Here is a 24,870-nt window from a genome sequence, read left to right on the forward strand (position 1 = left end):
ATTTTCTATTTTCAACCATTAAGCTCTGACGATGCTTGAATTTCCTGCGCAAAATTGTTAACATTTCTAGCCAGTCGGGAGGCATCTAATAAATATTCTGTAATAAAATCAGAAATAACTGGGAGTGCTCAGCGAGTAACTCTGCACCGAGGGAGCAAAGAGGAGTTGATATTTCAGCTGGAGTCCTAAGAACAGTTATGAACCCTGAAATATCTACTGTCCCCACAGATGCTGCACGGGGGTGGCACAATAGTTAGCAATGCTGCCTCACAGCACCAGGGACCCAGGTTTGATTCCTGGTTTAGGTCACTGACTGTGCCGAGTCTGCATGTTCTCCCCGTGCCTGCGTGAGTTTCCTCCGGGTGCTCCGGTTTTCTCCCACAGTCCATAAGATGTGCTGGTTAGGCGCATTGGTCATGCCAAATTCTCCCTCAGCTTACCCGAACAGTTACTGGAGTGTGGTGACTTGGGGATTTTCACAGTAACTTCATTGCAGTATTAATGTAAGCCCACTTGTGACAATAATCAATAAACAAAAACTTAAAGAACATTTTCCAACATTTGACATTAACCTTTTAGATTTTTAGCATTTGCTTTTATTATGCTTTGTTTGAAGTTAAAAGAATGCGGTTATTACTTGGCTTTTGCCTGTTATCTCAGCTGCTCTCTCTTCCTCAGTGGCCTAAGAATAAACACTTCATCACATCAGGACTTAAGCAATAAACTGGCAAGCGGTATTAAATTGATAAATTAATGTCACATGTCACCTTTCACAAGGACCCTCAATCTGAGCTCAATGAGATTGTGGTCCTTCCTGACTCCAAACAACACAGTGCCGCAGTGCGAATGCACCTTGGTTAATAATCAAATCATTGAATGGCTATAGTACAGAAGGAGGCTATTCAGCCCATTGTGTCTGTGCTGGCTCTCTGTAAAAGCAATGCAACCAGCTCTACACCCCCCCCCCCCCCCCGCCCCCAGCCTTTATATAAAGGCAAAATACTGCAGATGCTGGAATCTGAAACAAAAACAGAAAATGCTGGAAAATCTCAGCAGGTCTGACAGCATCTGTGGAGAGAGAATAGCCAGCTCTGACAAAGGATAATCCAGACTCGAAACATTGGCTCTATTCTCTCTCCATAGATGCTGTCAGCCTTGCTGAGTTTTTCCAGTATTTTCTGTTTTTATACCAATTAGTTCCACTCCCGGTTCTTCTCCAATAGCTCTGTGTTTTCCTCGTTTTATCAAATTCCCTGTTGAAAGTTATATTGAATCATAGAATCTAATAGAATCTATACAGTGCAGGAGGCCATTCAGCCCGTCGACTCTACACCAACTCACCAACAGAGCATCTTACCCCGGCCTGTCAGACCTGCTGAGATTTTCCAGCATTTTCTGTTTATGTTTCACTCCCCCCCCCATACCGCCCCTCCCCCCCCCCCTCGCCGCCTTTTCCCATTAGCCCTGCAATTTCCCCCCTGTCCAGATAATGATCCAATTCTCTTCTGAAAGCTACAGAAATAGCCCTGGAATTGGCGATTCTGAAGCAAAAGTGGTGATGAGGTCTGGACACCTCGAGAAGGCGAGTTAAGTACATTACTATGGGAAGTTTCAGAAAGCAAGCGACTCAGAGGTTGTATTCAGTGCTCAGTGCCATCTCAGACACAGGTGCGCCTATAGCGGGCTGATGTCTCCTGAGTTTCCGAAGAGGACGGAGCGAGTACAGATGTAGCTCAGGGCACAGCCTGCTATGGAGCGCTGTGCTTCCCCTGCAGGCCAGGCTCCAGCTGGGGAAACGAACAAAATCCAGTGCTGGTTTGAAGGGCCCGAGGCTACAGGACTCGTGAACTGTAATAGCTCATTACCCACCCATGTAAACATGTGCCACAAACAACCGTGTTTCCGTCAAGAATATGCAAACAGTACGTTACCCGAATTCAAAACATTTCACCCCCCGACATCCAAATCCAGTCATCCCGGATTATAAGCTGCAAAAAAAAAGTTATTTTTAACACTTGCGTAACTTGTAACTTCGCACAACTTTGCTGTTTACAGCCGGGAGGTCATTTGTTATTTGCCATCTAAAATTCCATTTCGCAGTATCTGCTCCTGGCAAGGAATATCAGCGTGTATAAGCGGTAAGTGACTTTGAAATAAGCCTACACTAGAAGCCATGCCTGTCAGCTCAGTAAGTCAAGGCTGTCCATTTGCTATCCATCTGCACTTCCAGGCGGCTAGTCTCCAATCAGGACATTTCCCAATGGAAATCCAATCAAACAGCAAAGTTAACCAGCGCCTGAAAAGTAAGTTGAGAAAAGTATTCGGAAAAGATTGGACTGTACGAAAGAGTTTACACTGCAGAGCTACGGGGGGGGGGGGGGGGGGGAGTGAGTGAGGTGTGGCGGGGGGAGAGAGGGTCAGATCGAAATTGAACCCAATGAACATTCCTTGCTGACCCACAGACAACCAGAGACACCAAAAGCCAGAAATATGTTATACACTGGGTGGCACAGTGGTTAGCACTGCAGCCTCACAGCATCAGGGACGCGGGTTCGATTCCTGGCTTGGGTCACTGTCTGTGTGGAGTCTGTACGTTCTCCCCGTGTCTGTGTGGGTTTCCTCTGGGTGCTCCAGTTTCTTCCCACAGTCCGAAAGACGTGCTGGTTAGATGCATCGGCCATGCTAAATTCTCCCTCAGTGTACCCGAACAGGTGCTGGAGTGTGGTGACTGGGGGATTTTCACAGTAACTTCATTGCAGTGTTAATGTAAGCCCACTAGTAAATAAACTTTTTTTCACTGCATATCTAATTGCTAATCCGTGTGTTTAGAAAAGATGTAACTACTAATAAAAGGGGGACTATCAAATTAGCGATGAGCTACCAAGATTTTCCACAAAATAAATATAAAAGCAAAATACTGCGGATGCTGGAATCTGAAACAAAAACAGAAAATGCTGGAAAATCTCAGCAGGTCTGACAGCATCTGTTGGGAGAGAATAGAACCAACGTTTCATAGAAACCCTCATAGAAACCCTACAGTGCAGAAGAGGCCATTCGGCCCATCGAGTCTGCACCGACCACAATCCCACCCAGGCCCTATCCCCACATATTTACCCGCTAATCCCTCTAACGAGTCAATCAGAGCTTTCCTACCAGTTTGTGTTGTGTAAACCAAGCCAATTTCTGGCTGATTTATCTGCAATGTTAGATTACTCTCTCCCCGAAGGGATATAAGGAGATCACATGCTATCTACATCCATACTGAGAAGTGCTACTTATTCTAAGAGTATCTTCATACCCACGCTGTTACTCTTTGAGGAATTAGTGGGGGGGAAGGATTCTTGAGGCTGATGAACCGCGTGATGAACGTTCCTTCAAGTTCCAGATGTTGTATTTGAACGCGGAGTATCCGGTCCAGGGTTTGGGAAGCTACCCGCTATGCCACAAGACCTCCTCCTGTTATTTGTGACCCGGGAGAGTAATCATTAGAATGTGCCGTCTCATTAAAATCGACATGGCGTTATGATTCAAAGTTTGATCTCTTGAAAGGCATGTGTGGTAACCACGAATGGTCAATAATCCCAGATATTTAATGTACTAATCCATTGCAAATATTATAGATTGTAGACGCTTCATCAGAACTGAGTCGAGTTTAGTTAAACTCTCTGAAGGGGGATGTGGAAACTCACAAATTCGTTCTTCGGCGCCCTGACATTTATGAAGAATTGCTACTTAGAATTTATATATGTTTTAAAAGGTGTATCTTTTTCCGCTACTCGAGCGGAAATGTAACTATTCCAGCTCGTTCCCTGAATAGATTGTTTTGCAGTCGAAAACAATGAAACGCGTGTAACATTTAGTGCGTTGTAATCCGGCCTTTGGGGATTTTTTAATGTAAATAGGATTTATGACTTATTATTCGCTTCGAACGAAATGTGGACCGCTGTGTTGCAGAAGCAGTGTTCCATCACAGTTCTTGATGCTTGGTCTTTGTAAACGAAACCAAGCTGAGGGAAATGTTTCGGAGAGGCGTCCTATTGTGCAAGGGACAGTGTAACTGGAGGCCTGGAACAGCCAAAAAAAACCCAAAATAATTCCAACAACCTCAAGTCGTGTCTGAGAATTTAACCATATACTCCAACGCACAAAAGTTAAAATGGATTATTCTCGCTGGTTTACTGATTATGTTGATATGGTCTTTTGATGAATTCAACGTCCACCCATTGATACATTCGTCGAAAAGGGAGTGGTAATTATGTATACGAGGTAAGCAATTAAGTGGTTAATCGCCTCGTATTGGGTTGACAATGAAGCAGGCGGATGGTGCAATGCTGTGTCATTAATGCACTGCCTATTTGGAAAACTGTCTGTCCCGAATCACCGTCAAGTCAAAACCTCCCACGAGCGTTTTAGGTTCAGTGATATAGTTAAAAGTCTGAGAGATGGTCAGCCCTAATGTTGGCCCACATGTTAATAACGTGTGATTCGTTGTATAATTACCAGTCCCAATGCTCCCCCTAAAAAAGGCAGCTAATAGCTGCAAACCATATGAAGGTCATATTTATCACATTCAATTACATTTTTTGTACTGAATTAAACAAGGGCGCCGATCACAATTTCTCCACCACGGGTAACAACGTCCTGTCGACACAGGGGCAGTGTTTACAAGCGAGCGTTTGGGGTAAAAACATACCCTTGAAAAATAATGCCAGTTTATTTTGCTCAGCAGTTATGCAAATATACTCTTATTGCAGAATACTGCAATTGTGACGATTGCAGAACTGTAAGTATTGGCTTGCCATTCTGTTCGCACAGACAGAGCAGGTTCTAGGCCAACCCAACTGGGCATTTTTGTCTAAAAAAGGCCCAATTGCTAAAACCACCTATTTTACTGACGGTAGCATTGCAATGGGTTTTAAATTGAGTTGATCTATGTACCATAAAATAAAAACCGAAAAATGCTAGATAAACTCAGCGGGTCTGGCAGCATCTGTGGGGAGAGAACTACAGTTAACGTTTCCAGTCCGTATGATCCTTCTACAGAACTCCGAGTTCTGAAAACGTGCTACCTTCCGACTGCCATCCCGTCAGATTTCATTCATTACCAAACTGTTAGGATCACCTTGCAACAGCCAAGCTAAACAGACTCCACTGTCGAAGCCGTCATATTTGCTGAGTTTATCCAGCATTTTCTATTTTTTTTTATTTCAGATTTCCAGCATCCGCAGTATTTTGCTTTTCGAAAACAGAAAATGCTGGAAAATCTCCGCAGGTCTGACCGCATCTGTGGAGAGAGAATAGAGCCAATGTTTTGAGTCTGGATGACCCTTTGTCAGAGCTGGCTAATCTCTCTCCACAGATGCGGTCTGACCTACTGAGATTTTCCAGCATTTTCTGTTTTTGTTTCAGATTCCAGCATCTGCAGTATTTTGCTTCTATCTTAGCATTTTTGCTTTTATTCGACCGCTCTCCATGAAGTGGATTCATGATGCATTCGCCACACACCCAAAGGCATGAATGTGATGGTGGGAGAGATTGGAGGACACAGTGTAAAACATAGGATGCCGCTTTCAAACTAGGGTTTAATGATCGTTGCCTATTTTACCGTATCGGGTTAGGGTTAGGGTTATGCAGAGAAGTGTAGCGTGCTGTTCAAAATTGCCCTGCACCTCACGCCCACCACCAACTCATAAGCAGGTCTACCCTATAGTCCACTAATGGGGCAAGATCACATAGCGCCTTGCCTGCCCCATCTAGCATACAAAAATACACAGAAGCATGATGTTGACTGTAATTGAAGGAAAAATTGGGATGTTTACGAATCATGCAGACATCAACGCGATGCTGGTTTATTCATTTTTATTCGGAATTCCGAAAAAAATAGCCACATTGGATTCGAGTTTCTCTATCCACAGTTGCCAAACCTGCTGAGTTTTTCCATTTTTTTGTATCTGGTTTTAGTAAAACCGTCTATTTTCTGAAACTTCGAAAACATACTGAGCTTGTAAGATTATTTTGAAGTGAAAATTTCTACCTAGTAAAGCTGACATGGTGACAGATAACTTGCTTTTAAATGCTTTGACTTGCAATTATGTTCTGGCTGTGTCATACCGCATCAAAGCCACGATTACGAAATATGAAATACTTCCTCCTAAGGAAAATTCGCTTGATGCTTTCAAACGATATGGAATTTGATGAATCGTTCACCATCCGTCGGTTGGATATTGCCAGGGATGGCGTTGAGTTATGCGGGGTGCCAGATAATCTCTGGTGCTTTCGCCCCCTTTAAGCTAGCCTCATTCGGTCAGGGTTTGGCTAGTAAAAGACCACGTTGAACAAAGCGATTCCGACAAAATCAATTACAATTATTCATCTTTGACAAAGTAATTACGCCCGGAGAGGCTGTTTAATTCACTCTCGAGCGATCAAGTTAGTGACGGGTTCAGCAGTGAAGTCTGCTTTGCTTGGCTGATGCAAGGTGATTCCAACAGTTTTGAAAAAAATCTTATTCGGTAACATCCTATAACATCTGACGAGATGGCAAGCAAAAGGGGTGTGTTTTTTTTTTGCCCACCAGGCATGTGGTTAGGACACAGTTCCCCGGACACGGTATTTCTTCGAAAATCGAAAGATGTACATTGAGTTCACCCAGTGAGTGTATTAGTTCGAAAATGAGTGCATTTCCTCAAACACACCCACTCAAGTGTACCTGCATTGAGCATGTGTTACTAACTTAGGGCGAGAAATTGGAATTTTGGAAATATCTGTGTTGCCACGCCGCGTGAAATCTCTACTCTGGGCCTTTGGGATTTAAGAAACACGCGGAGCATTTACAGTTACGGAGTCTCTGCGCCCTATATGTATGTCAGATAGTACATTGTTTTAATAATAGGACGCAATGCAGCAAACGGCAGTTTTAGGTGGGGGTGGGGGGTGGAGTGGCTAAGTAAACTTGCTCGGTGGAATCGAAGTTTAAGCTCCATCATAATCTCCAGATCCTAAAGATAGAATGTATGCTGCAATATTTTATCTGTAATTTAAAAAAAAGCTAACATCGTCCCACATGTGCTTTTGTAAGCCCAAAATTAGGGGAAATTAGGGGAGATACAGTTTGTAGTTACAGCACACAGGACTGGACTCTTGCCTCTCTAGTGTGGTATACACTAAGTACCTTTTTAAGGACGGCAAACACACATGACTCGTTCTTTTTTTCTGTAATTGCCTGAATGTCAGCCTCCGCATCCAGGGCAGCCCCTTACCACATACCCAACTACCAAAATCCAGAACGTTTGAGGGCTAACAAAGAGTGCCGTTTGCAAAGGGGTGTCTTGCTATATAGAAACGTGGGCTGTGCCGCTAGGCTGGTTTTGGGACCACAATGCACGACTCTGAAGTGGAACCCAAGGCGGGAGGGGGGGGGGGGGGGTGGATGGATTGGGTCCGGTATGGTTGACTAATTGTCGCCTTGGCAAACACAGCAGCCTGAAGATCCGAATCGGGAAACACGTTTTAAACTTCTCTTGGTGAGAGGCGCTGATCACTCGTTCAAGATTAAATGCTGCCCGAGTAATATGAGGGCACATTGTGGCGATTCGCTACAAAAAACCCACTGCATTGAAGTCAGACGACAGGAAGTTCAGATTTGTGGTTATTTTATATGTTCAAAAGTGGACAATGTCGCCTGCCAAACTTTGGAATGAACCACATAACCCCAGCTCGCTTGAATTGAACCGAACGTGTTATGCATCGCAGTGGAAGGAGTGCATTGCACCAATGATTAGAGTATGCTATGAGTGTGGCTGCTACACAGAATCACCTGGAGATAACAGTTGCCAGCAACGATTAAAATCTCAACTCCTGATCTGACTTTAAAAAAATACACACAGGATGAAAATGAGCCTTGTGTAGGCGGTACGCAGTTTTCCATTTAAAGCTTTTTTTTAGACTTAAAAGCTGCAGTTAAAAAAAAATCTATTTTTACACTTGGCATTTGATCAACTGACCGCTAAATCTGACGTAAATGCACGCACCCAAGATTTTTTTTTCGAATTCCAAACCCACCGCCCCCCCCGCCCCTCTCAACAATCTAACAAACCTTCCTCTGCTGCACTAAATACCTCCTTTTATAATGTTTCATCTCGCCCTGCCCATAGTGGCAATTTCAAAACTTCCTTCCCTTTCGTAGAATTAGGCATCAAACGACCCATCTTAGATTTGAGGTCGGAATCTTCGACGCAAAGTTGTCGGATTGGACAGATTAAGTGAAGTTATAATCCATTGCTAGTCGCCAAGGTTGCGCGGCACGGTATTAACCACTGCGGTTTAGCGTGTAGGAGTAAACTCCCTTAATTGCCAGTAATGAATTTACGCTCAGTACTCCTTCAGTTTATTAATTCGCTAATGTGAGTCATTCCAAACACGCAATCGGGGCATATGCGCACTTGAGTGACAGCCAGCCAACGTTTGCGCCTTTTGTTGTATGTTTAAAATCAGAATCCGGGGGTAATGATTTATCAAACTCTTATTATCAAGTAAATGTCAGTCGAAGGGCACCTTGGCATTCACTGACGCACGGCCGATCTGCACAGGAACGTATAGAAAGCGCTTGCTCGGAGCCGAACTCAAATCATTCTAAGTGGCGTTTTCCAACGTTTTTTTTAGCCCCCCTCTTCGAATCTGTTGCACTGACAAACATGGTGAGTGACATTTTTTTAATTTTAAAAAAAATCTTCTTTCCCCCCTTTTTCTCTGTTCAGTTTACATTTCCAGAAGCTGGAGAAAGGGGGGTGGGGGGAGGGGATTGAAAGTTATGCTTGCTGCCTGAAAATGTGATTAAAGTGAGTTGCCTGGCTCAGCTTTAAGGGGGGATATATTACTGTCGATGTATCTATGTGCCGCGGGTAAATGGTGGAGCTATTCATGGTGCTTCCGCGAGTTAATGGTGGAACTATCCATGGTGCTCTCCCGGGTTAATAGTGGAACTATCCATGGTGCTGCCGCGGGTTAACGGTGGAGCTATCCATGGTACTGAAACAAACGGCAAGGGACAGCGAGGATAGATTGTGATTGTTGCAAGTTACCAAAGACCTCTAGGATACCCCCCTCTGCCCCCCAACTGCCCACCCACCAACCCCACCGAAAATGAGTTTGGATTGTTGCTGAATGATTTAATTTAAAATACTTGATATTCTGGAACATAAAGTCAAATCTCGGTCCAAACTGCCATAATACCGGATAAGCTATTGGTAAAGCGGTAACATCGACTACCGCCACCACCCCTCCGCCCCCCTCCACCGCCACTTCTCCCCTTCTCCCCTCCTCACCTATCTCACCTCCCCAGCCTCCAAATATTTCCAAGTTGCCTTCTGTACAAAAAGGGGGGTGGGGAAGGAAAGGGGGGGGGGGGGGCGGCGGGGGGACAGCGATGGTCTAACAATGCCTACCCGGTTGCATTCCCAGGAAAATAACCCAACGGCGCGGGGGTTGAGTGACAGGAAGCAAATGGTGCGTTAAATTAAAGATTGGTATCGTAATTGTGGGAGAGAGGGAGTGGAACCCTGGCAGTCCGTGAGCTGAAAGTCAACGCGTTGATGCCAGAGCCGCGGCTGAGGCGCAGTTGAAAGGGACATCGAAATACTTGCACACCATATTCTGACTTATCCATTCCGCCCCCCGCCGCCTGCCATTGAAACCGATGGAATGGACCAATAATTTCGAAAACCATAGCTTGGCATCAAATCGTGTGGGTTGATTGCGATTTGGTTTTTTTTTTACGCAGGACTGCATTGACCACCAAGGCATGACCAAGCAAGTTGTCGGCGGTGCCGAGACCTCGTCCCTAGGACAGGCCAGCAGGATAGAAGGTGCTGGGGTGACGAGGAGCAGCCCGGATCCTGAGCCTCACCTACCTGCAGTTGGACACCAGGCCGTTGGGCTCGACTCCCAGAGCCCCGAAGGCAAAGGCTTCGCCCCCGCCGAAGCCAAGTCGAACGACCCCGAGGGGGCCAAGGTTGGGATCTGTAAGAATGCCTCCTCCATCCAAGTCAGTTGCGCCGTCCGCCAGGATTCTATCGAGGTTTCACCCCACAGGGATACCGCGGCTGAGAGCAACGATCGCACCAAGACGGTTTATTGTAAGATCGCCGAGGTGGAGGTGAACTATGGCTCCGGGATAACGGCGCTGGAGCAAAACAACTCCAAAAGCAGCTGGATCACGAAAAGCCAGAGTACGGTGGTCCTGGGAACGGATGGTAACACTGCCGTACTTGCTGGCAATGCCAGCGGGGTAAGTGTCCCGCAGACCATGATGCTGTAATGAAATTCGCTAAACCGAGGTGGGGAAAGTCCAAACCCAGGTCCACTTATAATCGCGTTTTAAAAAATTGTTTTGGGCAAAAACCTGTTTTGCCTTATGTTAGATTCAAGGACATAACACTCAGAGAGAATAGGCTGCTTTGATGGGTTGCACATTCCAATTGCACCTCACTCAACCAGCCATGAAGTAGCACGTACCAATCGAATTCATTTGAATAACACGTTGAAAACATTCAACTCGCTTTTGTACCCAAAGCCTTGTGATTTCCTCAACGGTTGTCTCAGCAATCGTACTTTCTAAAGGTGGAGTTGTTCCCCCCTCCCCACCAACGTAATAATAAGTCATCGTTATAACCCAGTCACCGTCATTTGTAGGTAGTTTGCTTGCAGATTTGAGCTACATTTTATGTTTTCTTTAGGAAGATGAAGGCGACGAGAATAAAGCCAGAGGGAACTGGTCGAGAAAGCTGGACTTTATTTTGTCCATGGTGGGCTATGCGGTGGGACTGGGGAACGTCTGGCGTTTTCCCTACCTCGCTTTTCAAAACGGCGGAGGTAAGAATCCAAAACTGCTCACAGCAAGGGCAAGGCCCAGAGATGAAACACCGAGAGAGGCTAGGACATCCGTTGGGCAGAAAGGAATTGGGTGCAATGTGTCGCAATGGGTAATAGAGCAGGGAAGGCATATTAGTGTGTGGCTGAAAGACACAAGCAGTGCATAAATAAGAGGAATTCACAAAAAATCAAACACCAGAAAGGCCCGACCAATCAGCCGAGAGCGAAATATGCGGGTCAAACAAAAGCTTTAACATTCCTTCCCCGCTTCCCACTCAGGATGAGTCGGCAGGGATTTAATTGGAAATTAAATCGAACCCAGAGTATGAAAGAAAGGCAGAGAATTTGTATAGGGGAAGCAAAAAAAAAGATGGTGGGGGAAGAGAGCAGGTCGGGTGTTCAAGGTTCATTAATCTGTGAACCTGGAGAATGTTGCAAGCTGCACTCTGCGGCAGTGTTTCTCACAGAGGTGTAGAAACAGCAGTGTGAGAGAGGCCACTACATATTGAGTGATTTGAATGGTCTTTCCCATTGATCCTCCAACACATTCCAAATAAAATGTGTCCACTGTGTTACACAAGAGCCAAAAAACAATGCACGGCTAATATTACTGCATATTCGATTTCTTTACAGTATAAATTCAATTCCCGTTTGAAGTAAGCTAGCAAATGATGCCAATGTCAGCGTCTCTTTTGTTAAACCTACTAGATATAAAGGTGTGTTTTATACGGTAATTCAAAAACAAAAATCTGCTATTGAAGGAAGGTAATTTGTGACTTGCGCATACAACTTGCTCACGAAAGCATCAGAGAATGTAATGTCGGTGAAGTAATTTCTTTGCAGAAAAAAAATGTTAAATTCGTTGCACCCAATTCTTTGAGAAATGCCACAGGACCACTCACTCCCTCAAGGCACGTTAACGAAGGGTTTACGCATCGAGATTAGTCTGAAATAATCGGGGGGGGGGGGGTGGAACAAGTTTTCATTTGAACTAACATGCTCCTAACCGTGAATTTAACGAGTAGCCCAGTGTGGAATGCAATGGGAATGCTCACAACTGCAGTTTAGCGGAATTTTACTCGCATCAGCTTATAAAATGCCATTTGGACATTGTTGAGTCTGTATATTGGATTTCATATATATTAATGCATATTCATGAGTTGTCAATTGACAAATCAATAAATTAGTTCACATGGATCTCGCATGCTTTAAATATTGCGGGGATTGGCGTATTAATTTACGAAATGCAGTTTCTCAATTATAAGCTACGTGTGCTTTGAGTGTCAGAGTTTAGCATTTTGTAAGTGTCAATCTAAGAATTCAAATTCCAAATATACCAGCTTGCAACACATCAGTAAAAGTGGCACCTAACTATGCTGAATAGTATTATCATAACTTGGACATTCATTTATGTATTCATTTACATACACCTATAGTGTGTGGGATCAATGCATGGTAAATTCAATTCCCCCTTTCTCCTGAACTCAGTCTGGGCAATATTCAATAACCTCAGAAATGTCACGTTCCCCTGCATTGTCACCGATCAGGCCAACACTGTACAATGTTTCGAATCATATTACAGATATCAATCAAATGAAACATTAGCAGAAAGCATGACAGTGAATTACGCAACTGGTAATGGAATTTGCTCCTTTATTCATTGTCAGTCTCGAGCAGCCTTTGTTATTATTTGATTAATAAGTTAGGAATTCATCAGACGGAGTAAATCACAGTTCCTGTGCGGGTAAAATAAGATTGAATTTTGCCTTGATCATCTGACTTTGCTCAGGCTACAACGTGCCATTTATTTCAGCGCCCGCTTATTTAGCTGAACCCACGTGGAAAGTTTTGCACCTTCGGCGAACGGGGCCACATGTGTCGGTCCTTGCCAGATTCACTGCAGTGCCACGCATTGCGTGACCATTCAACCCAGCAAGCGCTTCCCTACCGGAACCGTAACATTTGCCGAATAAGCACATTTTGATTTGGGGATTTCTGAAACGACGCATTTTGTGAATTATCCTCTGAGATCTTAAGAACACTGGTCGAGGGCGGCATTTCATTTCTCCTCCCCCCACACCACCAGCACCACCCCCCCCCCTCCCCCACCACCAGCAAGCCGGACAAATATTCCACATAAATACCAATCCAAAGCTGGCAAATCCCCAGCGGCGGATTGATACGTTTTTCTTGCATTATTGAGAAATTGATGACTTTTGATCCACAAAATCCCCCCAAAAATTAGGATGTGGACCTTGACGGAAAGTTGGGCCGATCGACATTTCAATTGGTTTGAGTTGAGGTGATGGCACGATGCAATGGAGGAGACTATGGGATATTTTGTGTTGAGGTTTCTTCACACCGTTCAGTTGTGCGTGAGGTCATCGGACCCCAGAGGAACTGAATGAATAAATGGCAACATTTCAGTCGCCCCCCCCCCCCCCACCCACCCCTCCGCAGATTTTGCCTCTGTGAAGAGCTTCAGAATCTGACTCCTTATGTTGATGGCGCTGTATACATGAAATTCATTGGTTTATCGCTCAGAGTCTCACGGATTAACAAACCCATAGTTAACACTTAATATTTTAAAAACGCATCTGCGGGATTTGGCAGCCATGAAACGAATTTATTCCCTATTTTTTTAAAGGATGAAGTTTTTGAGCAGGTTTTGGGTGAAAAAGCCTAGTTTTGTTGCCCACATATTATTATCGGCAATTATTTTAGTGGTGCTTGCTAGGAACTACTTACAATATATATTTTTTAACCTTTATTATCGTTAAGTAAAAATAGCTACTTGCTAGGAAGGTGGTGTCCGAGAGAAAGTTGTGTGCAATTATTCAAGGTAACATCGAAAGGTCTGACTTTGCTAGTGCCATGATAATTGAATTCGCATGTTCATGTTATTGAGTCCAGTTTGAAAGGATGGCACAAGGCAAGTAACGATATTTTCGAGAATTCCATCGATATTTACTTGTCATTTGTGACAAGTGATGCAAAAAAAAAGCCTTTACAATGTCCGAAAAGTTTGATAGTCAACATTTCCATTGTTTTAACAATATATATATATATGTTTCAGTGGCTCGCCACCTCTTTGCACAGACCAATTGGAGTTGGAATTGTTTCACGGCTTGCATTTCATCTTTCTTTCCAATTTATTCAAGAAAAGACAATTATAGCAATGAGGAGAGGTTAGAGAAACTTAGTTTGTTCTCACTGGAACGGCGGAGGTTGAGGGGCGACCTGATAGAAGTCTACAAGATTATGAGGGGCATGGGCAGAGTGGATAGTCAGAAGCTTTTTTCCCAGGGTGGAAGAGTCAATTACCGGGGGGCGTAGGTTGAAGGTGCAAGGGGCAAGATTTAAAAGAGATGTAGGAGGCAGGATTTTACACAGAGGGTGGTGGGTACCTGGAACTCAGGGCTGGGGGTGGTAGTGGAAGCAGATACCATAGTGGCTTTTAAGGGGCGCCTAGACAAATACATGAATAGGATGGGAGTAGGGAGGGTAGGGGGTTTTAGTTAGGAGGGCCGAAGGGCCTGTTCCTGTGCTGTAATTTTCTCTGTTCTTTGTTCTAAAGGGAACCTTGCAGAGATTTCGATGTTCATCATATCCCTTTGCTTTCCTTTCCAATGGGATATGCGGGAAAGAGATTATCCCTGATCTCCTCCACCTTTTAACATCACAGCAAGTGGTGGACCCATTGATTATTTATTAATTCAACCAACCATAGTGTCCTTAAAATAAGAGTACATTGCACATTGCGCGGTGGTGGGGGAGGGGGTGAATACAGACATTATTAAACTACAATTCACTGCTGTTACGTGAAAATGAGTTTCTCCAAATATTGGAGAGGCTGGTTTCCATTTGTTGACGCGCTCTGTATAGTTTACTCGTTCACACCCATCAACTCTTAGCCGCCTGTCCATTAGATACACAGGTGTGGCTGGATTGTGGCAAAATCCAGCAGCCACAGCATCTCCTTTCAGTATTAGATTGGTCATTTTAAGAAAGATGAATTTTCCAAAGTTCAGAACCGCACTGAATGATTGAGATTGTTTGGCCGAGGGAGCGAAGGCGGCGGTATCCGCATGGTGTTGTGGAATTCTCCGGCCGCGCTGGTCTAAAAGCCGGAAATTCCCGCCCAGCCGTCAGTGGCGTCTCGCATTCTCCGCAACCCGCCCGCTAAAATTCCAGTGGCGGGCGGGATTGGAGAATTCCAGCCTTTGTAGCCCCCATTCCCCACGCCGTTCTCGCTCACCCCCAGACCCGCTGCTGCACTTCTGATGTACAAACATGCCAGGGCTGCAGTTCCAGTTAACGCGGCACAACTCTCCCCAGGTTCGCAGGGGACATTTAATCGCCTTACTCCTTAAATTCTGGTGATAAATTGTGTTTCGCCGATATTTCCGTTCCATTAAATTCGCTGGAGATGGCAGGTCTCGCCTTTTTGACTGTCCCGCATTAATGCCTCTTGCACAGATCGACTTGGGTGGGGGGTGGGGGAGGGGGTCAGTTTTTTTATCGGTGGGACTGGAAAATTTTCGCACCTGGCATAATCTGGACAGGGTTAAAAAAGATTGAAATGGAATTCACCCAGTACCGATTTAAAAAAAAAATCAGGACCAGTGAGTGTTTTAATTTATTATCAGTTCAGTCGTTTTAAAACTGTTATGTAATCCAGTTGCCCTAAAACGATGGCATATTTGTCTCCAATAATAATCCTTTTTGATGACCCCCCCCCCTCTATCAAAAACGTGGCTTTAATTAAAAGCATCAAACCCACAGGTCACAATTTGTAGAATATTTAATTCTGCTACACTTTGATAAACGGGTTAATTTCCTCCATAGGGTTAAAGCGCCGGTTGAAACTAAAGAACTGTGAATTTTAACATCCTTACTTGTAAAAGCACCCATAACCAAAGCCCAAGATTCTCAAATCCGAACCTGCCTTAAAAAATCAAACCAATTGAATATGTTCAAATTTCAGCTCCCATAAACCAACCGATTACAGATGGTTTGCAATCGCTAACGAACACCCGCTCCAACAGAAAGCTGTGGAAATGTAATTAAAACCACACACATATTTCAGGATTCGTAATCAGAAAGGCTATCTGAGAAATTGAGGAATATTTATTCCAATGTGGTTTTCAGATTGTACACCTGCATAGGTGCTTGGAATGACCCCGACAGACAATGCACCAAAATTCTGTTCAGTAACACATGGCAGCCAGTCCTAAAATGGCTATTGCGACCTTTCCTTGATAACATTTAACTGGGTCAAACAATAATGGAGTCAGGAAGAGTGCATGCGGCGTTTTTCATTTGGCCTTCTCGTTCTCCCATTGTTTTCACCGTCCACGTTGGCGATGTGTTCCCTGCATTTAGTTTCTGGAAATTCAAAGGCATCAGAATTAATCGCCTGATGTTTGTTAAATTTAAGAGTGGAATTATCAGCCTCGCGTGGTTCAGCAACTCCGTCTTCATTTTACCTGGTGCCGCCATCTCTAACCGGGCAGCAATATTGTCACGGATTACAGTCCCACTTCAACCCTTAAAAATGTAGAAGGCTGTTTTAATCTGTATTCAGGCCGGAGTGCTCCATGGTTATCTTCACCGGTTAGCGATCTTTGAAACCTGCTTATCATGAGGTGATACCGTTTTATCTCCAAAGAATCCCGAATTAATTACAGTTTGGATAGCCCGAAGGTCATTCTTGCCACAAGGCACTGGATCAGAATATAGACCTGGAATTTCAATGAACTGGGTGGGGGGAGGGTGGGGTGAAGTGGGGGGGGGGGGGGGGGAGGAACTGAAAGTGGCACACACAATAATTTCTAATTGGAAGAGTCATAGAGTCATAGTAATAGAGGTTTACAGCATGGAAACAGGCCCTTCGGCCCAACTTGTCCATGCCGCCCCTTTTTGTTTAAAACCCCAAAGCTAATCCCAATTGCCCGCATTTGGCCCATATTCCTCTATACCCATCGTACCCATGTAACTATCTAAATGCTTTTTAAAAGATAAAATTGTACCCGCCTCTACTACTACCTCTGGCAGCTTGTTCCAGACACTCACCACCCTCTGTGTGAAAAAATTGCCCCTCTGGACATTTTTGTATCTCTCCCCTTTCACCTTAAACCTATGCCCTCTAGTTTTAGATTCCCCTACCTTTGGGAAAAGATATTGACTATCTGCCGTGTCTACGCCCCTCATTATTTTATAGACCTCTATAAGATCACCCCTCAGCCTCCTACGCTCCAGAGAAAAAAGTCCCAGTTTATTCAGCCCCTCCTTATAACTCAATCCATCAAGTCCCGGTAGCATCCCAGGAAGATGTGTTGGTTCGGGTGCATTGGCCGTGCTAAATCCTCCCTCAGTGTACCCGAACAGGCACCGGATTGTGGCCACCAGGGGATTTTCACTGTAACTTCATTGCCGTGTTAGTGTAAGCCTACTTGTAATACTAATAAATAAACTTAAACATGTGCCCCAAACTGCCCATGTCAAATTACACTCCCATTTCCTGCCAATTTCATTCCCACTTCCGAAGAGTTAGAAATGGGCGTATTGGATTTAACAGGAATCCCGACATAAGGGGTTTCCATGTGTTAGGGAGGGGTACAAGAGAGAGCAATTCCTTCAGAGGAGGTTGGCAATCTGCTCTCTTGCCAGGAAGATCTGTCATAGATTGCTTTCAATTGGCCAGTTAGAAAGTCTTTGCTTTCTCAGATCTCCCTGTGGTGCCTGAGTACATTCGGGTGCATTCCATATACTCCTGCTCCCATCCCGCACTGGGAGAAGCTGGTTATCTACTCACTAATCCTGTACCACTCCCCATCCTACAGATGGCTCAGAAAGCCATACAAGTTGAGGGATGTGTCGACCCTCATTCCTATTGTGAAAGCTCTTCTTGCACAGGAGCTTGTAAAGATAGTGGGCACGTAATGCGCACCTTAACTTACTTACATCCAGTTGTCTGCGATATTTTCCTTTCTTAGCATTACAAAGGCAATGTGCAGAATGGACCATCAAGTCCTTAATCCATCTCCTTGTTTTCTCCAAAAAACAAATTCGAATTGAACCCAATTAATAGTCCCGACAATCATAGAATCATAGAATCCCTACAGTGCAAAAGGAGGTAATTTGACCCATCAAGTCTGCACCGATTCTCTGACAGAGCATCTTAGCCAGGCCCACCACCCCTGGCCTACCCCCTGAACACATATGTACCCCGCTAATCCCCCTAATTTACACAACCACTTCTAAGGGACAATTTAGCAGACCAGTCCACCAAACCTACACATCTTTGGACATTAAAGGGCAATTAACATGGCCAATCCACCTAATCTGCACATCGTTGGTCTGTAGGAGGAAACCAGAGCATCTGGAGGAAAACCACGCAGACACAGAGAGAATGTGCAAACTCTACACAGTCACCCAAGGCTGGAATCGGACCTGGGTTCCTGATGCTGTGAGGCAGCAATGCTAACCACTGTGCCACCGTGCCGCCTGTGAGGACACACATGATCCAAACTGATAAGAAAAGTCATTGCAACTGATCTTGGGCTTGATCTGACGCTTGATCTTCGCATTAAAGGTTGAGAAGCGATCTTTTCAACCATGCAGTTGTTTTGTACATCTGTCGGGAGTAACTGCTCAGGAAATCCCTGTTCTTGGGAGTGGGGTTCTGATTCTAGCTTTGTTGATCTTGGCTTCAGTGTACGAACGCCAGAAGCTGCACTTGCTTCCCAACCCCTCTCGTACCCAATCCCAACAGATATCTAGGTTTAGGAGAAGCTGGCAGTGCAAATCACATGATTTTATGTCAAAATATATTAACTCCATACCAACCAGTTAAATTAGTTAAATTAGTTCAATATAAAAGCAAAATACTGCAGATGCTGGAATCTGAAACCAAAACAGAAATGGCTGGAAAATCTCAGCAGGTCTAACAGCATCTGTGGAAAGAGAATAGTCAGATCAGACAAAGGGTCATCCAGACTTGAAACATTGGCTCTATTCTCTCTCCACAGATGCTGTCAGTCTTGCTGAGTTTCTCCAGCATTTTCTGCTTTTGTACCAAATAGTTCCACTCCCTGTTCTTTCCCAATAGCTCTGTGTTTTCCTCGTTTTAACTATTAATCAAATTCCCTGTTGAAAGTCATGTTGAATCATAGAATCCCATAGAATCCATACAGCACAGAAGGAGGCCATTCAGCCCATTGACTCCACACCAACTTTCCAACAGAGCATCTTACCCTGGTCCACCCCTCTGCCCTATCCCCATAAATCCTCATATTTAACCTGCTAATTCCCCTAACCTACATATCTTGGGACACTAAGGGTCAATTTAGTATGGCCAATCCACCTAACCTGCACATCTTTGGACTGTTGGAGGAAACCAGAGCACACAAGGAAACCCACGCAGACACGAGGAGAATGTGCAAACTCCACACGGACAGTCACCCAAGGCCGGAATTGAACCTGGGTCCCTGGCGCTGTGAGGCAGCAGTGCTAACCACTGTGCCACTATGAATCTTCTCCCAGCACCCAGTGCATGCCAGATCATAAAGCACCGAGGAAAGGTCATTTCCTGCACTCTCCAGAGCTTTCTGGTCAATAATGTGCCGACCTTCTTGTCAGCGGAAACAGTTTCTCCCTCTCTACCCTGTCAAAAACCCAGATCATTTCTTCACAGTTCATGGACAATGTTGATAATGGGACAATGGTGGTTTTTAATTTCGATTCTGAGTTGCCCTGTAAAGATGGCAATCGATCTTCTTCCTGAATTTTAGTCGTTAGGTCCAAAAAACCTGGATTTCATACAAGGCAATGGAACGCTACTGGTCACAGCATTGTTTTGAATATCCTTGTCAGTATTTTTTTATATATCTTGGAAAGTAGATCATCCAGCCCACTCTATCCTAACATTAAAAATGAGCTGAGTGGGAAGTGCAGTTTGCCAAGCCTTCAAATATCAGTGTTCACTAAGTGTTGCAGATTTGGCAGGATCACTCAACAATGCCAGGTAAATGTTGTACTTTGCAATTATGGATCTGGGACAGGTATCTGCAATATTATTCCAGCTTCAATGTCCTTACTGCTGTGTTTGCATTGATTTATAAAGAGCTGATTGATGCTGTATCCTTTGAATTGCTGCAACAGCTATCAATATCATTGCATCTATCCTTCCTCAAAGTTAACCTTATTTGGAAGTCAAACTATTGGACTTACACACATTCCAGTTACAGGGCTTTAAGTTAACATTCACAATACACAAGTTGCAGGCAATGACTATCTCCTGTTAGAGAGAATCTAACCATCCCCCCTTGATCTTCAAGGGGTTTCCATCACTGAATCCCCCACTATCAACATCCTGGAGGTTATCGTTGCCCAGAAGCTGAACTGGCCCATCCATATAAATATGGTAACTACAAGAGTGGGTCTGAGGCTGGGAATTCTGCAGTGAGTAACTCACATCATGACTCCCCAAAGTCTGTCCACCATCTGCAAGGCACAAGTCAGGAATATGATGGAATTCTCTCCACTTGCCTCGATGAGTGCAGCTCTAACAACATTCTAGAAGCTGGACATCATCCAAGACAGAACAACTCACTTGGCTGGCACCCCATTCACCACCTTCCACATTCACTCCCTCCATCAGTGATGCATGATGACAGCAGCGTGTGTACCATCGACAAGATGTACTGCAGCAACTCACCAAGGCCCCTTGACAGCACAGTCCACACTCTCAACCTCTACCACCTAAAAGGACAAGGGCAAAAGATGCATGAAAGCACCATCACCTACAATTTCCTTCCCCTCCAAATCTCACACAGTATTCTGACTTGGAAATATATTATCATTCCATCACTGTCACTGGGTCAGAATCCTGGAACTTCCTCCCTCACAGCACTGTGGGTGCATCTACATCTCATGGACTGCAGGCAGTCCAAGAAAATGGCTCACCACCACCTTCTCAAGGACAATTGGGGTGGGCAATGAATGCTGCCTGAGCAGCAAAGCCCACAACCGATGGATGCAGAAATAAAAAAGATATGTTCCCTTGCACATTGAAAATTCATGGTGCTGGGGAAGAGTATTAAGTTTATTTGTTAGTGTCACAAGTAGGCTTACATTAACACTGCAACGAAGTTACTGTGAAAATCCCCTCATTGCCACATTCCAGCACCTGTTCGGGTTACACTGAGGGAGAATTTAGCGTGGCCAATGCACCTAATCAGCACATCTTTCAGACTGTGGAGGAAACCCAGGCAGACACGGGGAGAACGTGCAGACTCCGCACAGACAGTGACCCAAGCCGGGAATTGAACCCTGGTCCCTGGCGCTGTGAGGCAGCAGTGCTAACTACTGTGCCACCGTGCCGCCTTTTTTTGTAATCCAGCAAGGAGGCAATGCCAGAAAGGGGAGGTCCAAAGCTTCCATGAGGATGCAGGAGTAACATTTCTGCTGCTCGTAGCCCATGAAGAAACCTGCACAAATGTTACACTTACCGGGGCTTCTTCTGGACTTGAATCCAGATCCAACACAGCTGTGGGCAGGCAGGGATATCACCATTGTTTCCTCGTTCAGGCCCAGGTCTTCATAATGGCTGGTCCCCATGAATTACTAGGAGGCCATTCTGCCTCGTTAAAGAAAGGCACTGATGGCTGAGGGCCCGTATCCTTGTTATTTGTGGTTTATTTTGAAGGGGGTCAGATTGGGGTGGAAATGGGATGGGTAAGTTGTCCACTCTATTGTAAATTATGTGCTCTGCTGGTCAGGCAGTCAGCTTGATAACAAGTTGCTGAATCTATATCATCCTTTACACCTCACACTAAGTCCAAAATCACCCCCCCCCCACCCCCAACCCCACCACCACATTCAATAAAAGAATTTGCTGCTGTGTAAATTAGCAAACTTCAAAAAAGAGCTGTCTGATAACTGATTTGGAAAATCATGAAAAAAATATAATCATAGAATCTACGGCACAGAGACAGGCCTTTTGACCCAAACTGCTCCATGCCGACCAAAAAGGCAATCCAAGCTAACCCCATTTGCCTGCATTTGCCCCATATCCCTCTAAACCTTTCCTATCCATGTATCTGTCCAAACGCCTTTTAAATGTTGTCAGTGTCCCTGCCTCGACCACTTCCTCCGGCAGCTCATTCCATATGCGTACCACCCTCTGTGTAAAGAAGTTGCTCCTCAGGTTCCCATTAATTCTTTCCCCTCTTAAATGTGATTGAGAAATTGCAAGGGTATAGGGATGGAAGATTTGCTGGGAGGTTGGAAATGTCATACAAAGGAAGGCATTCTGTCATACATGTATATTAATATTAATATGTCTATTAATAATATATGTATTATAGCTTACAATATTACATTTGGTTACATAGGTACTACAAGGTATTATTTCCAGCAATATTCATCAGAAGGTTAGATGGTTCGAACAGAATCCACAATATTGCTGACAGCACCTGATCTGTAGAAGGGGATAAATGATAAATTAATTTTATCGATTCATGTCTTACTGTGTTCTTATCTTGCTGCATTGTAGACCTGATGCGTACTGTATATTTTTCATTGACTAATTCATTTTAAGTGAGTTCATTGTTTTAAGGAGGTACAAATGCCATAAGTTGTGTGAGTCACTTCAAGTAGACTTAGAACAAAATCTGGAATCATCCCAGGCTGTACTGAATTAGTGGCGGCACAGTAGCACAGTGGTTAGCACTGCTGCCTCACAGCGCCAGGGACCCGGGTTCGATTCGCGGCTTGGGTCACTGTCTGTGCGGAGTCTGCACGTTTGTTCCCCCCGTGTCTGTGTGCGTTTCCTCCGGGTGCTCCGGTTTCCTCCCACAGTCCGAAAGACTTGCTGGCGAGGTGCATTGGCTGTGCTAAATTCTCCCTCGGTGTACCCGAACAGGCGTCAGAGTGTGGCGACTGGGGGGTTTTCACAGTAACTTCATTGCAATGTTAATGTAAGCCTACTTGTGACATTGGTAAATAAACAGAGATCACCAACTATATTCAGCAGTCAGGTTACTCTGCGACTGGCAGAAGGTTGTATTGGCTGAGTTGAAATAATGTGACTGTTGCTTGGTTTGGATCTTTTGATTCTTGGTGAGAGAAAGCATTTTATTCATTTTCTGCAGTGCAGGTAACTTGCTGGAGTGAAGGTTGAGACTGTGCTGCCCTCCAGTGTCTTGCCTTGGTTCTACACTATGCATCAGTTTTCGCTTTTGTCTTGTTGCTTTTCTGAATAAATACACTGTGTTTACTCTTCAATCAATCAAACTTAAACTTGAATCAGTGTTACAATTAAGCAAAATTTGGCTTGTACTGGATTTATAAATTTCTAAGCATGATTTCAATCTTTCTTTAAGGAAAGGTTCGCAGGGTAGAAATGCCGAATAAAGTAATAAATAAAAGCAAATTACTGCGGATGCTGGAATCTGAAACCAAAAGAGAAAATGCTGGAAAATCTCAGCAGGTCTGGCAGCATCTGTAAGGAGAGAAAAGGGCTGACGTTTCGAGTCCAGATGACCCTTTGTCAAAGCTTTGACAAAGGGTCATCTGGACTCGATTATTCAGCTCTTTTCTCTCCTTACAGATGCTGCCAGACCTGCTGAGATTTTCTAGAAATGCCGATTACTAGGGGAATTAGGGTAACGGTAAAAGGGGGAGAGTTTAAAGGATGTGCGAGTGGCAAGTTTAGTTTACATGGAGGGTGGTAAGTGCCTGGAATGCGCTGCCTGAAGAGGCGGTAGAAGCAGATACCACAACAACATTTAAGAGGCAACTTGACAGGTACATGAATAGGCAGGGAATAGAGGGATATGGACCATGTAGAGGCAAAAGGTCTTTAGTTTAGAAAGGCAACATGTGTCAGCACAGGCTTGGTGGCTCGAAGGGCCTGTCCCTGGGCTGTACTGTTCTTTGATCATCATTAAAGTCATCCTAAGTTCTATGATAGATCAATATATACGGAACTGTATGCTTATTCATTGTTTCTACCTTTTAGGTGCATTTTTGATCCCCTACTTAATGATGCTGGCGTTCGCTGGAGTCCCTATTTTCTTACTTGAAACAGCACTTGGTCAGTTTGCCAGTCAGGGCCCCATATCAGTGTGGAAAGCTATTCCTGCCTTACAAGGTAAAGCATTCAAACTCATAGGCTCCATCAGATACTTGTGTTTCAAAATGCCGTATTGCCTATTTAATTATCTTGTTTCTCACTATGTTTGTAGGATGCGGAATCGCTATGTTAATCATCTCGGTTCTGATCGCTGTGTACTACAACATCATCATATGTTACACTCTCTTCTACCTTTTTGCATCGTGCATCCCTGTCCTTCCTTGGGCATCCTGTGAAAACAGATGGAACACTGCAAACTGTAGAGACAAGGACAAGCTGTTATTGGGTAACCTCTGCAGAACCTATTCTTTGGACTGACCCAAACTTCTTACCTACTGGAAGAGTTTTTTTTTTCTCATAAAGACATGCGCTTGCTTTACAGGGATCGCCATGGATACCTGTGCAACATAAAATACCTTAAAACTACAAGCAATCCTCTAAAATTCCACCAGGGATCACGGCATCTTCCAGTATAACGAGCCTTAGTTGCTTTTATTTACTTTTAACCTTCATCCATCTTCGCTGACTAGTGGAAATCGGGAAGGAGGTTACTACTAGTCATTTTACTGCTGCTGTTATGATAATTTGGATTGCAGTGTGATTTTAACTACATCACTTGTGCAGGGCCATGTTACCTTATTGGAGGGTCAATAGGTTCAAGTAACTACAGTGACCCTTAAGAGATGTGGCTTGTGAATGGGTCTTCTGGCTTATCACTAATGATTTATGAGCTATCTAAGAAGTAAGATGGATTCAGACAATTTTACATGTAGAGTGCCATTTGTCCTATCTACCAATGCTGGTTGCCTGATTAAAGTTATCCCTTATGCAGTCTCTACCCTTTCCCCCAGATCCTCTGA

General features: G+C 44.4%; 1 protein-coding gene across 3 annotated transcripts in view; it reads left to right on the forward strand.

Moving 5' to 3' along the window:
* Window positions 1-10,186: 10,186 nt before the first annotated feature.
* The window catches only part of slc6a5 (solute carrier family 6 member 5), a 69,115-nt gene continuing 54,431 nt past the window's right edge, over window positions 10,187-24,870 (forward strand). Inside the window, exons 1-5 of one of the 3 annotated variants that reach the window (XM_078221321.1) lie at window positions 10,187-10,276; window positions 10,335-10,355; window positions 10,734-10,869; window positions 23,897-24,028; window positions 24,123-24,296. In XM_078221321.1, the coding sequence (XP_078077447.1) occupies window positions 10,800-10,869; window positions 23,897-24,028; window positions 24,123-24,296 (376 nt within the window). In that variant the 5' untranslated portion in view covers window positions 10,187-10,276; window positions 10,335-10,355; window positions 10,734-10,799. Of the gene's footprint in view, window positions 10,299-10,334; window positions 10,356-10,731; window positions 10,870-23,896; window positions 24,029-24,122; window positions 24,297-24,870 lie in introns of all 3 variants that reach the window. The other 2 variants (XM_078221319.1, XM_078221320.1) reach the window with 2 other exon arrangements.

This window comes from Mustelus asterias, chromosome 9, assembly GCF_964213995.1.
Source record: "Mustelus asterias chromosome 9, sMusAst1.hap1.1, whole genome shotgun sequence".
NCBI lineage: Eukaryota > Metazoa > Chordata > Chondrichthyes > Carcharhiniformes > Triakidae > Mustelus > Mustelus asterias.